Raw genomic sequence first — 13,095 nt, forward strand, 5'->3', positions numbered from 1 at the left:
CAATCCAACAAAACAGGCCGAACACCAAAGACACTCGACTCAAGCCAAGGTTTATTACAATGACAACACACTGCAGTGAACAGTCTTTGCAATAACCGTGGCTGCAATTGAATATCTTTGGTGTGCAGCCCGTTATACGAAAGGTGAATTTACTATTTTTTATGAATAAAAACTTGATTTTTCACAGCCTGGGCAAAAGTTCACTTTTAAATATCTAAAGTATTTGCATAAAGGTCTATGATAATAAGATATGGACTGATATTTTATACAGACCATTCTATTTCTTTTTTTTTTTTTTTTTAATCAAATTGTATTTTTACAAACAGGTTCTTTTTAACATTTTCAATCCTTCACAGAAAAAAACAAAAAACATTTCACAGTAGTAAATATACAGAGGTCAGGCTTTGCACAGGATGGATGGAAGAGAATAACATTTCAATGTGCAAAAAGAGAGCAAATATCCCTCCACACTGCAAGGTGGGAAATGGTTTTATTATTTCATGTTTGTTAGTACAGTTATTTTTACAACATATAACTATAAATTCAGGTAAAATCTTACTATAAAAAATAAATAACTTAAAAGGAATCTGTCACCTAGCTATATGCCTGTGTGATTAGCCTTCGATGAAAGCTCCCATGAAACTCCAACTCTGTGTTTTGAGATAATGAAGCATCTGTTTAGAATTACACCGGAGTCAATTCCAAAGAACAAGAATGCAGCTTAAAAGTCAGAAGATGGAAAATTACATCCAAAGCTAGTCACATAACTATTTAGCCTAACAACAGGTTACCTTTAAAAATCTAAAAAAAATATCAGTATAGTGATGAAACTATGCCTGGGGCATATTGTCACTACTGCATGTAGAAAATAGTTGCACACTGCTATAATAGTTGGATAAGTCAGTAATAGGTTTAATGCCATTGTTTAAGGTACAGTAATGGGCTCCACCAACAGTCCTTCTTCTGCCTTTTCCAGATATTTTCTGACCAATAGCAGAAGTTATAAAAATCTCTTAACGACATAAACCGAAAATTGTCAGAAGCAGCAGGAAGAGGTTTATAATGTCCACATAAATGTTGAGGGTGGCATAGATGTATTCCTCTGGGCTCACCGTGTATCGATGTTTCCCTCCGAGAATCAACTGAGTATCAAAAACCAGGTACTGAAAAGAAACAAAAATGATGTTGTTACTGTATGTACTGTATGTGTGAAGATTAGTTTAATTGTATAAAATTCACAGAGGTTAATGCAAAGGTCTTTTGTGGTAAAATAAATATTTTGAACCATAAAAGTGTGTATATGCTACACAGCCACAGACAGCTTTTGGTACTATACCCTGGGCATTTAATATAAAGTGGTCCCTAGAGTGTCATTCAGTTTAACGTTAATCTAAAAACCAAAACTTTGTTTATGTTTTAGTTTGCTATCCATGTTACTGCTGATTAGATCTACACTTTCTATTTGACCTGGTTTACCTAAATCTGTTTAATGCAAGCCTCCTGTCATCCCCAGTCAGAAAATTCACAATTTTACCAATTGCACTGGATATCCACCAATGCCTCTTGTGCAAACTTTACAACACTTTCCTCTCTGCAACAGTTTGATGGCTAAGCTCCAGTTAAGAAAAATATTACTTACCATCCCAAATACAAATGTCCCAATGCATGCATAGACAATGCTCAGCCACTGGAAGAAAAAAAACAAAGGCTGGGATTTAGACCAACACATAAATATACTAACAACCCAAACAGTGACCAAGCTTAAGGGAACAATATTATTATAAGCCGCTATGAGATATTCTTCACAGCAAGTGACATATATAATCCCTCCATGCCCCAGAAGATGTAATTTGTGACAAAACCCATAGGGTGGAGCCTGTTGTGACGTCATCATTCTTAACCAGACGTGAACTGGAAGTGCAGGGTTTTTATCAAATCAGATGTTTGTATACAACGTTCCTTTTGTTTTACTTGTACATGCAACTTAAGTGATTTTAGTCAAACGTAATCAATTTTCCCACTCTGTGGAGCTTGTGATCTCTTTATTGGTACTTATCTGCACACATAGATCCTTGAATGGGAGGAGAGACCTGCGATGATATACACCCCCCGAAGGAGGACCACTTTTGCAGAGGGAGACACTTGGAGGCTGGGAGTGTGGATCTGTATGCAATTTTAAAGCACTACACGACTCTCCAAACTTTGAGAGTCATATTCACCTGGTAAGATTGAGTCTTCTCTTTTCTGGTGATGGTTTACACTGAAGATTGAATTATTCTCTTGCAAAACTTTAATAAAGACTCTATTTTGGACAACTTTTTGTTTTTTCACCCCGTAGTGTATTAGTAGTATTATTCAGATCAACACACTATGGTGGGACCCTGCACTCCTTTTCCTCTTTCCCCATTTGCTTTTCCCTACAGTCCTTATTGTGATGCTTTTTTACTTTTTTTACTCTATCTGCCATTACTGTGTGATACAATGTATTCCTTATATTCTGACACAGATACTCATCTGTTTTTGGTCAGTGTCATGCCATGAAGCATGACAGGATATCTTTCACTACAAGTCTTCTCACCTGGTCCCCACCTTGTTTCCGTGGATCTCAGTCCCTTCAGCTCCCGGGTCAGACTTTTGGCACCTCCACCACTTGGTAGCAGTGTTTTTGCCAGTCCAATATGGCCTGATGTAAGTATGGTTTCCCCACTTGGGTTAGACACTTGTCGAAAATCCATGCTTGCTGGCCAATTATTATGTTTATCAGAGTTAACAATACACACTACTTTTCCTTTTTTGACAGGCTTACTCATGCATACTCCTGATGAGTGGGCAACAGACCCACGAAACGCGTCGAATTTTAATACATGATATTTCTCAACATGCAATACTGTCATTGTAACCTTGTTATGCTTTATATGCAATTTATTAATGTTTATCAGTACATGCATTATACTCATTGTATGTTTTCACTTTATTCAATTTTATAACAAGATTCTTGACCTCTATGCATCTCTGCTGCTGTAATCCTATCAGGTGTATTTTTTCTTGCACTTTGCTTGCTGGTACATGCATTGTATGTTTTTACTCAATAAAATCATCATTTTACACTTGTGACCCTATATCCACCTCATTTAAAGTCCCACTAGGGCTATTCTCTTCGTAGTTGTATTTAGGGATGGAGGTGTTTATAATTGACAGTGTCAGACCATTCTTTGTTTCTATTTTTCATTAAAGGAAATTCTCATACTCCCCCCCCCCCCCCCCCACTGTGAAGTAAATTTTTAGATCCATGAATATATGAAATAAAATGTTTAAAAAACTTACAGGGTACTCCAGATCAGTGGTTACCAACCTTCCGGACCTCGCGGACTAAACTCTCAATTTTAAATCCCCCGGACCATTAACATGAATTTTACATGCTTTTTACACACAATGCTCCAGCTCTCTGCCCCCCTCTACTCCCTACATGCTCTGCATCACACTGCTGCCTTACATAGACTCATCATTTGATCTCACCTTCTTATTCAGCCATGTGCTCGAGCTCCATGATCCCTCCCACAGTCTGTGATCAGCACTGCCATTGGAAGTCCCCTCTTTCTTCACCTCCTACTCTCTGCACTACTCCCAGTGCCTCCCTCTGAGTTAACAGGAGCAAGAACTACAAAGGAGGCATCGGGTATCAGTATTGACTGTCGGCGCGCATTGAGAACAACACTGGAAACAACATTAGGCGGTATACATCTGCCACAATGTTAATTTGCGGCAGAGCCCCTGGGGACCACCTACATTTTCTCGTGCATCATCGGTGGTCCATGGACCACTGGTTGGCGACTGGTTGGCTCTAGATACCAAATTGTGACTTCCAATATATGGGCATGTTGTCTCTGTCAAATGGGTAGGAACACTAATCAGGTAGAGCCACTGATTGCCCTAAGAGTCACTCCCCCACTTAGGCAGAGACTTGTGACCTGCAGCCTTGTAAGCATTTTAACACCTTCAACCAATATTCATGTAACCTGGATAGCATTTAATAAAAGAACAAAAGATGGAGTTGTCACAAGAGGTCTGCTTTAATGCTGAAAGAAAATATCCACCGTTTGATTTTTTTTTTTATTTATAGTATAAAGAATATTCTGAAGTGGAAAATGAGCGTGGGTTTGTAAGATTACTTACATATGATCTGAAGATGGCAGCCAGTATCCCAAAAGATAATAACACCAAGAAAGCAACCATCAGACCTCCAGACAGGATAGTAAAATCCCACTAAAGGGAAAGAGTATGACATACATCAGCTCTTACTATACAGGTAACACATACAACATCAATGAACTACATGCAAAAAATGAATGATTAAATGAATGGACTCTATAGCAAAGATGACCGAATTAATTAAAATGATCAGCAAACCTAAACAAAACTTAATGAAAAAGGATGGCTGAAAATAATTACAAGCACGTAATTGCAACTACTTATATTGCTAAAGAAATATTCCACATTTACAGTATGCAAGTGTACTGCTCATCCTGTTGTCGCGGACGTAAGGCTTGCATTGGCAGAAGCAGTATTATTTTAGCAGCTGACTGTCGTATGTCTTGTAGAAGTGATATTGGCGGCTTTAGAGACACGGGTGCGGTAACCTGTCGCTCCCTCCACCTGAACCACCATGTACCCCAAGGTCCAATGTCCCTACTGGGCACCTGGGACATCCATGGTGGGTGTCAGTGGGAAAGACTGAAGGATAATCAGTGAAGATCCCCTTATGTCCCATTAAAGACAACCTGTCACTTCCATTGTGCAAACACATAACATAGCTTGTCAGTCACCTATGTGATAGCAATAAAGTTAATAAAAAAAAAGTTGAAATAACTGAAGTTAAAAAATAATAAAAAAACTTTAAAGTATATATATATATATATATATATATATATATATATATATATAACATGAACATTCGCATGACGGGTGCTCCTATGTATAAAAAAATTGTGCTACACGTTAGGTATTACCACAGTATTAGCAATTTAAGGGCCACCATTAACGGTTGTCTGTAAACTGTAAAGACTTAAAGCAGCATCAATAGACAATTTTGGGTAGAGAATTTTGTCACCATTTCACAGACAAAAGTTTTAAAGTGGTTGTAAACCCACTTTAACTACCTTTACCTATAGGTAAGCCGATATTAAGGCTTACCTAAAGGTGCTGTAAACATCTCCTAAACATGCACCGTTTAGGAGATATTTACAGTGCATGCAGCCGATGACGTCATCGGCGCATGCGCTCTGAAGAAATGGCCGCCCGTGCCGTTTCTTCAGAGCCCTGTGCCGTGACTGGCGGCGTCACGCGGCTCCGGCCAGTAATACTGCCGGAGTCCGCAGACCCGGAAGAAGACGGGTGAACATGGATGCGGCCAGCAGCAGGGACAACGCAGGCTTCAAAGCAGGTAAGTGTCACATAATGAGCTAGTATGCAAGGCATACTAGCACATTATGTATTTACTTCACAGGGGGAAAAAAGAGATTTTTTTACATAGAGTTTACTTCCTCTTTAAGGCTTGACAAGTTTGCCATCTATTTAATCAACACAAACGTCATCTATTATATTTTACTCAAATAATTGGGTGATATATTTTGTTTTGTGCACTAAAATGAAAGTTTGTGTGTTTTTTTACTGAAAATATGATAAACAGTTGTGCTAATATTATTGCAAAACTACAACTCCTGCCATTTTATTCTTCAGGGTCTCTGCTTTAGGAAAATAAATATTGGTTTGTGGGTTTTTAACTATCCTGCAGGCCTAAAATGTGCCATTTAACATGTGTGGAAAAAGAAAAACAAACAGCTGTGACAGAAAAAGTGTAAGGTTCAAGCCTACATTTTTCATTTTTTTTTTTATAGAACAAGGAAGGCTTTTATCTGTCTATGTCCCTATTGGGACAGAGGGCAGATGAGATAGAAAAAAAACATATTAATAGTAGAGTAAGGAAGGGTCGGAAATCCTGGGAATGCTTTCACAGATGTCCATACCTTCCTGTCCGGTATCACAGAAACAAGAAGAAACTCATGCCCTCTCAATTCAAAACTAAAAACAAAAATAAAATAGAAAATTGGCTGGATTTATTATCTAAAGGTGTAGATTTTATCCATTTGTTTCTCCCATGAAGATAGCAGAGAGACAGAGGGTAAGAAAATTTACCATATTTTTCAACATATATTATGTTTTATTACCTTTGTCTGTAGTGCAAACAGGGTGAGACCCAATGAAACAACAATGGTGGCTCCTGTAGCCCACATCACAGCATCAGCGTCAAAAAACCTGGAAACAAAAGAGCACAAATCAGGAAAAAAATATACTGCTCAGTCTTCACTGATAAGTGAAGACTTCATATTGGAAGTAGATGATGGATGAAGGATCTTGCTTAAGGTTAGTAGCCAAGTAAGGGGTACTTTCTGGTTGGGGGTTGAAATACGTGAGCACTCAAAATGGGGACACATGAGGAGACGTCTTTTAAGTTTCTATGTAACTGAGGGAGATGCAGCTGGTCCCAGAGGCTTTGGTATGGCCGGGACAGAGGTCAGTTGGTTGGGCTGGGACAGAGGTCAGTGGTTGCCTAATCTGTAACGGTATAATAGAAGTATGAAGGCTTCCATTACTAAACTCCAGAGGTGGGGGACTTGAGTCACATGACTTGACTTAAGTCAGACTTAAGTCACCAGTTTGAGGACTTGAGACTTGCTTGACAAAAATTAATAAAAGACTCGACTTGACTTTGACTTGGTATTCATGACTTGAGACTTGACTTTGACTTGAGACATATGACTCGAAATTACTTTACTTTTTTAAGTTATTAAATATTTGCATTTTCTCAAAATGTGTTAAAGCAAAATTAATGTGCCTGTTATGTTTCTGACACCACATTCACTTAAAAACACCTCAGTGTGTTCTGATTTTTAGGACACTGGTTGTTTAACAATGGAAATACTTAACATGTTTTTAGTGACTGTGGTGTTGAAACATGACTGGACGAAGGATTTTGAGCTGTTTGGACATTCAAAGTGTTTCTTTAATATGCCAAGAAAAAAGTACTAAGCAGTTTTGTTAATGTTGAAAATAAAACAAAACCTTTCCTGATCACTGACTTTTAACTGATTTAAAGATGAAAATTGGGGTGGATCAGTATTTTGACTTGATTTGTGACTTGACCAAAATAAATGACTTGACTTGACTTGCTTGCTTTTCGCCACAGTAACTTGGGACTTGCTTGAGACTTGAACGTTAAGAATTGAGACTTGCTTGTGACTTGCACATGTGTGACCCCGTCCCATGTCTGCTAAACTCCCCTCCTGGGAATGCTAGTTGTGTGGCTAATAGAATGGCTTTAATAGTTTGAGAATGACTTGTTTAGAACAAGTATAGAGATAAATTATTTTGCGCTTATCCTCTATTCGTTTTCTGAATGCGTGATCCAGGTTAGAGACTCAGGGAGTATTCAAGCCAAGCACAGCCAGGCAAGTAGAATTTACATTAGGAAATCAGGAATGTCAATTGACATATTTAATGGCATGGGCAGTGCTGAAGACACTGGGGAAATTTGACAAGTATGAACCTTGGTCATTGACAAGGCTGCAAGAGTACCAGTCACAATGATACCTCAAAACTGCCAAATGGTGAACATCACAGGGATCAAGTTGGAGTTAGAGAGCTTTCCTTGTAGACAGACAGGACAATTGGTGTGGTAAACCCGAGAAGGATGGTGGGCAAAGTGATCTGGCTTAATTACTTAGGCAATGTGGTGAAGATTGGCTCAGTGAGTGGAGTTTCACTTATGTTACGTTATGCATTTACTAGCTTATTGCTGGCTGGACAGCGTCTATGGCTTTTTGTGGTGTTTACAGGTGTTCAGTAAGAACATATCCAAATCTATGGAACCATTCCAAACCTACACCTCTTAACCACTTTACCACCAGAGGATTTTGCTGTCTTACGTCCAGGCCACTTTTTGCGATTCGGCACTGTGCGACTTTAACTGACAATTGTGCAGTCGTGCGACACCATACCCAAACAAAATTTACGTCCTTTTTTTCCCACAAACAGAGCTTTCTTTTGGTGGTATTTGATCACCTGTGCGATTTTTACTTTTTGCGCTATAAACAAAAAAAGAGCATAAATTTTGAAAAAATAACAATATTTTTCAAATTTTTTTATATGAAATTCCCCCCCAAAAAAATGTAAAAATCAAAATTTTTTAAAATTTTTGGCCAATTTGTTTTCTACTACCTATGTTTGGTAAAAAGAAAATCGCAATAAGCGTATTTTGATTGGTTTGCGCAAACGTTATTGCGTTTACTAACTAAGGGAAAGATTTCTGTCATTTTTGGTGTTTTTTTTTTTAACGAGTAATGGCGGCGATCTGCGATTTTTTTTGCGGGACTGTGACATTGCGGCGGACAGATCGGACCCTTGACTGACATTTTTGACACTTTTGGGGTTACCAGTGACATTACTACAGTAATCAGTGCTATAAATATGCACTGTTACTGTAAAAATGACACTGGCAGGGAAGGGGTTAATTTTTATTGGTGATCAAGGGGTTAATGTATGCCTGGTGCTTACTGACGTGTGTGGGGGGAGGGGACTATGTGACACAAGGACAGATCGCTATGCTGAACCTTGCAATCTGACCCTGCCTGTCACTTAGGAGATGCGCCCGCTTGTGTTTACACAAGCAGGCGGATCTCCACACTCGATTCCCTGACGATCGGGGAAGAGCAGCGGCCGCTCCTCCCCTGGCCCGACTCCCGCTGTAACTGAATAAGGCAGGAGTGAGCCTCCGGGGGCGTGTGCGCCGCCGAGAGAGGGGAATGTCTGGTGACGTAGGTCTACGTCGCCAGACGTTATCGAGCCACTTTGCCGCAGTAGAGCTCTAGTGAGCAGCGGCAAAGTGGTTAATGTCCGCAGATCATCCAGGTGCTGGCTCCTGTGGTTATCTACTCTATCCTTGTGAGAAAGCCCATTAGGATGAAATGCATTTTGGGAGTTTAGGGAGTGTGGTTTTTGAGTGGAGACTATATGTATGCAGTCATTCATTGTTGACAGAATAAAATATCAAAAACAAGCTAACTAACCACAGAAGTATACAGATGTTTTTTAGAGGCAATTTCCCCTCAGAAGATGCTAAAAACCTCTTAGTTTGCAGTCACATATACATGCATTGTGAATATGAATGATCCTGTAAGTGAAGGCCTAACAACATGTTTTATCGAGTATAAGGCCCACTGCGGGTCAGTGTTGGGGTAGTTACTCAAAAAATGTAACTAGTTACTAGTTACTTCTGTAAATTGTAATGAGATTACTTTACTAGTTACTGCATTTGAAAAGTAACTTCACTACTTATTACTTTACTTTCCTCTTTCTTAATTGACCGTGTAGAAGAAGATACATGACACTCTTTCTGCATAGAGTTTATTGTATAAACACAGGCTTTGGGAAACATGAGAACAAAACCTGAAAAAACAGAATAAAACATAAAGTGCAACAAAAAGTCATAAACTTCATCCCTCTCTATTCTTCGAAATAACGATTGTATCGCACGGCTTGGGTAACGCAGGAAAGCGCGTTCCTATAGCCTAGTAAAGTAGTGTAGTTACTTCCTATAGCCTAGTAAAGTAGTGTAGTGAACAATATTAGTATTGTAACTAGTTACTAGTGTTGAGCGAACACGGACTGTATTATTCGTGTTCGTACCGAATAATTGGATTTTTTGTACCCGAACACGGACACGGACACTTTACTGTATGTTCGGGTAAAAATCCGTGTTCGGTCGTTTTATTTCCGGGTTTTGCATGCTTTGGCGCTCTTTTCATGGCGGGCTTTCAACAGCCAATCAACAATCGTTTAACTGGTGTGCCTTAAGCCATCCCAGCCATGCCTGCAAATGTCTCAGTAGCTGTGATTGGCCGTCTGAAGCATGTGACCAAGTCTTTATAAGTTCGAGGCAGCCGCAGCGGCGTCATTATGCTGCTTAGATTCAGGGACAGAGCACACATCAACGTGCTGGCTGCTGATTAGGGAAAGATAGGCAGGAAAAAACCATTTGTGTCCGGATAGAATTGAGGGACAGGTCGGAGTGTTTAGGCAGGGCGAGTTGTAGGCATTTTAGGGATAGAGTCTGCTGAATTATATAGGGTCAGTGTCTTCTACAAACTACAATCGATATTGCTGTGTGGGGGGTGGGGTCTGCACTCAATCCTGATCTACGATCTCTTCTCAATCCTGTTAGGGACAGAGTCTGCTGAATTTTAGGGAAACTGTGTTCTACAAACTACAATCGATATTGCTGTGTGGTGTGGGATTGGAGATAGGCAGGTGTCAGTGATCCACATCCATTTTTCTGTGTGTGAGCTGCAGTGAACACAATCTTTTTGGGCTGCAGTGAACACAATCTTTTTGGGCTGCAGTGAACACAATCTTTTTGGGCTGCAGTGAACACAATCTTTTTGGGCTGCAGTGAACACAATCTTTTTGGGCTGCAGTGAACACAATCTTTTTGGGGTGCAGTGAACAAAATCTTTTTGGGGTGCAGTGAACACAATCCTTTTTGGTGTGCAGTGAACACAATCTTTGTGGGGTGCAGTGAACAAAATCCTTTGTGGGGTGCAGTGAACACAATCTTTTTGGGGTGCAGTGAACAAAATCCTTTTTGGGGTGCAGTGAACAACATCCTTTTTGGGGTGCAGTGAACACAATCTTTTTGGGGTGCAGTGAACAAAATCCTTTGTGGGGTGCAGTGAACACAATCTTTTTGGGGTGCAGTGAACACAATCTTTTTGGGGTGGAGTGAACAACATCCTTTTTGGGGTGCAGTGAACAAAATCCTTTTTGGGGTGCAGTGAACAACATCCTTTTTGGGGTGCAGTGAACACAATCTTTTTGGGGTGCAGTGAACACAATCTTTGTGGGGTACAGTGAACAGAATCTTTGTGGGGTGCAGTGAACACAATCTTTGGGGGGTACAGTGAACACAATCTTTGTGAGGTGCAGTGAACACAATCTTTGTGGGGTGCAGTGAACACAATCATTGTGGGGTGCAGTGAACTCAATCTTTGTGGGGTACAGTGAACACAATCTCATACTGAAGGTTTGAGGGTGCTGCCTGTTCCATACTCCCCCTACTCCTCATCTAGCCTTTTAGGGGTACAAACAATAGTAATTGGGGCCTAGTGTGGTTGTGTACGTGTGATATACATACACTTTTTTGGGATCATATTTTCTATTCCGCTATTTAATCAAAAACCTTTGGGGATCAGTTAAATTGGGGGATAGTCTGTGTTGGTACGTGTGAGAGAGATCCACCTTTCCAAGTTGTTGGGGTTCATCTCATACTTCTGAAGGTTTGAGGGTGCTGCCTGTTCCATACTCCCCCTACTCCTAGCCTTTTAGGGGTACAAACAATAGTAATTGGGGCCTAGTGTGGTTGTGTACGTGTGATATACATACACTTTTTTGGGATCATATTTTCTATTCCGCTATTTAATCAAAAACCTTTGGGGATCAGTTAAATTGGGGGATAGTCTGTGTTGGTACGTGTGAGAGAGATCCACCTTTCCAAGTTGTTGAGGTTCATCTCATACTTCTGAAGGTTTGAGGGTGCTGCCTGTTCCATACTCCCCCTACTCCTAGCCTTTTAGGGGTACAAACAATAGTAATTGGGGCCTAGTGTGGTTGTGTACGTGTGATATACATACACTTTTTTGGGATCATATTTTCTATTCCGCTATTTAATCAAAAACCTCTGGGGATCAGTTAAATTGGGGGATAGTCTGTGTTGGTACGTGTGAGAGAGATCCACCTTTCCAAGTTGTTGGGGTTCATCTCATACTTCTGAAGGTTTGAGGGTGCTGCCTGTTCCATACTCCCCCTACTCCTAGCCTTTTAGGGGTACAAACAATAGTAATTGGGGCCTAGTGTGGTTGTGTACGTGTGATATACATACACTTTTTTGGGATCATATTTTCTATTCCGCTATTTAATCAAAAACCTTTGGGGATCAGTTAAATTGGGGGATAGTCTGTGTTGGTACGTGTGAGAGAGATCCACCTTTCCAAGTTGTTGGGGTTCATCTCATACTTCTGAAGGTTTGAGGGTGCTGCCTGTTCCATACTCCCCCTACTCCTAGCCTTTTAGGGGTACAAACAATAGTAATTGGGGCCTAGTGTGGTTGTGTACGTGTGATATACATACACTTTTTTGGGATCATATTTTCTATTCCGCTATTTAATCAAAAACCTTTGGGGATCAGTTAAATTGGGGGATAGTCTGTGTTGGTACGTGTGAGAGAGATCCACCTTTCCAAGTTGTTGGGGTTCATCTCATACTTCTGAAGGTTTGAGGGTGCTGCCTGTTCCATACTCCCCCTACTCCTAGCCTTTTAGGGGTACAAACAATAGTAATTGGGGCCTAGTGTGGTTGTGTACGTGTGATATACATACACTTTTTTTGGATCATATTTTCTATTCCGCTATTTAATCAAAACCCTTTGGGGATCAGTTAAATTGGGGGATAGTCTGTGTTGGTACGTGTGAGAGAGATCCACCTTTCCAAGTTGTTGGGGTTCATCTCATACTTCTGAAGGTTTGAGGGTGCTGCCTGTTCCATACTCCCCCTACTCCTAGCCTTTTAGGGGTACAAACAATAGTAATTGGGGCCTAGTGTGGTTGTGTACGTGTGATATACATACACTTTTTTGGGATCATATTTTCTATTCCGCTATTTAATCAAAAACCTTTGGGGATCAGTTAAATTGGGGGATAGTCTGTGTCGGTACGTGTGAGAGAGATCCACCTTTCCAAGTTGTTGGGGTTCATCTCATACTTCTGAAGGTTTGAGGGTGCTGCCTGTTCCATACCCCCCCTACTCCTCATCTAGCCTTTTAGGGGTACAAACAATAGTAATTGGGGCCTAGTGTGGTTGTGTACGTGCGAGATACATACACTTTTTTTGATCATATTTCCTACTCCGCTATTCAATAAAAACCTTTGAGGATCAATTGAATTGCGGGATAGTCTGTGTCGGTACGTGTGAGAGAGATCCACCTTTCCA

General features: G+C 40.3%; 1 protein-coding gene across 1 annotated transcript in view; it reads right to left on the reverse strand.

Moving 5' to 3' along the window:
• Positions 1 to 335: 335 nt before the first annotated feature.
• LOC309555404 (protein lifeguard 3-like) overlaps positions 336 to 13,095 on the reverse strand; it is a 57,054-nt gene continuing 44,294 nt past the window's right edge. Inside the window, exons 7-10 of the mRNA XM_082257418.1 lie at positions 6,225 to 6,312; positions 4,174 to 4,263; positions 1,640 to 1,687; positions 336 to 1,163 (exon numbers count right to left, since the gene is read on the reverse strand). Coding sequence (XP_082113544.1) covers positions 1,014 to 1,163; positions 1,640 to 1,687; positions 4,174 to 4,263; positions 6,225 to 6,312 — 376 coding nt within the window. The 3' untranslated portion in view covers positions 336 to 1,013. The remainder of the gene's footprint in view (positions 1,164 to 1,639; positions 1,688 to 4,173; positions 4,264 to 6,224; positions 6,313 to 13,095) is intronic.

The sequence above is a fragment of the Pelophylax lessonae genome (genome assembly GCF_965119305.1).
Source record: "Pelophylax lessonae genome assembly, chromosome: 5".
NCBI classification, from domain to species: domain Eukaryota; kingdom Metazoa; phylum Chordata; class Amphibia; order Anura; family Ranidae; genus Pelophylax; species Pelophylax lessonae.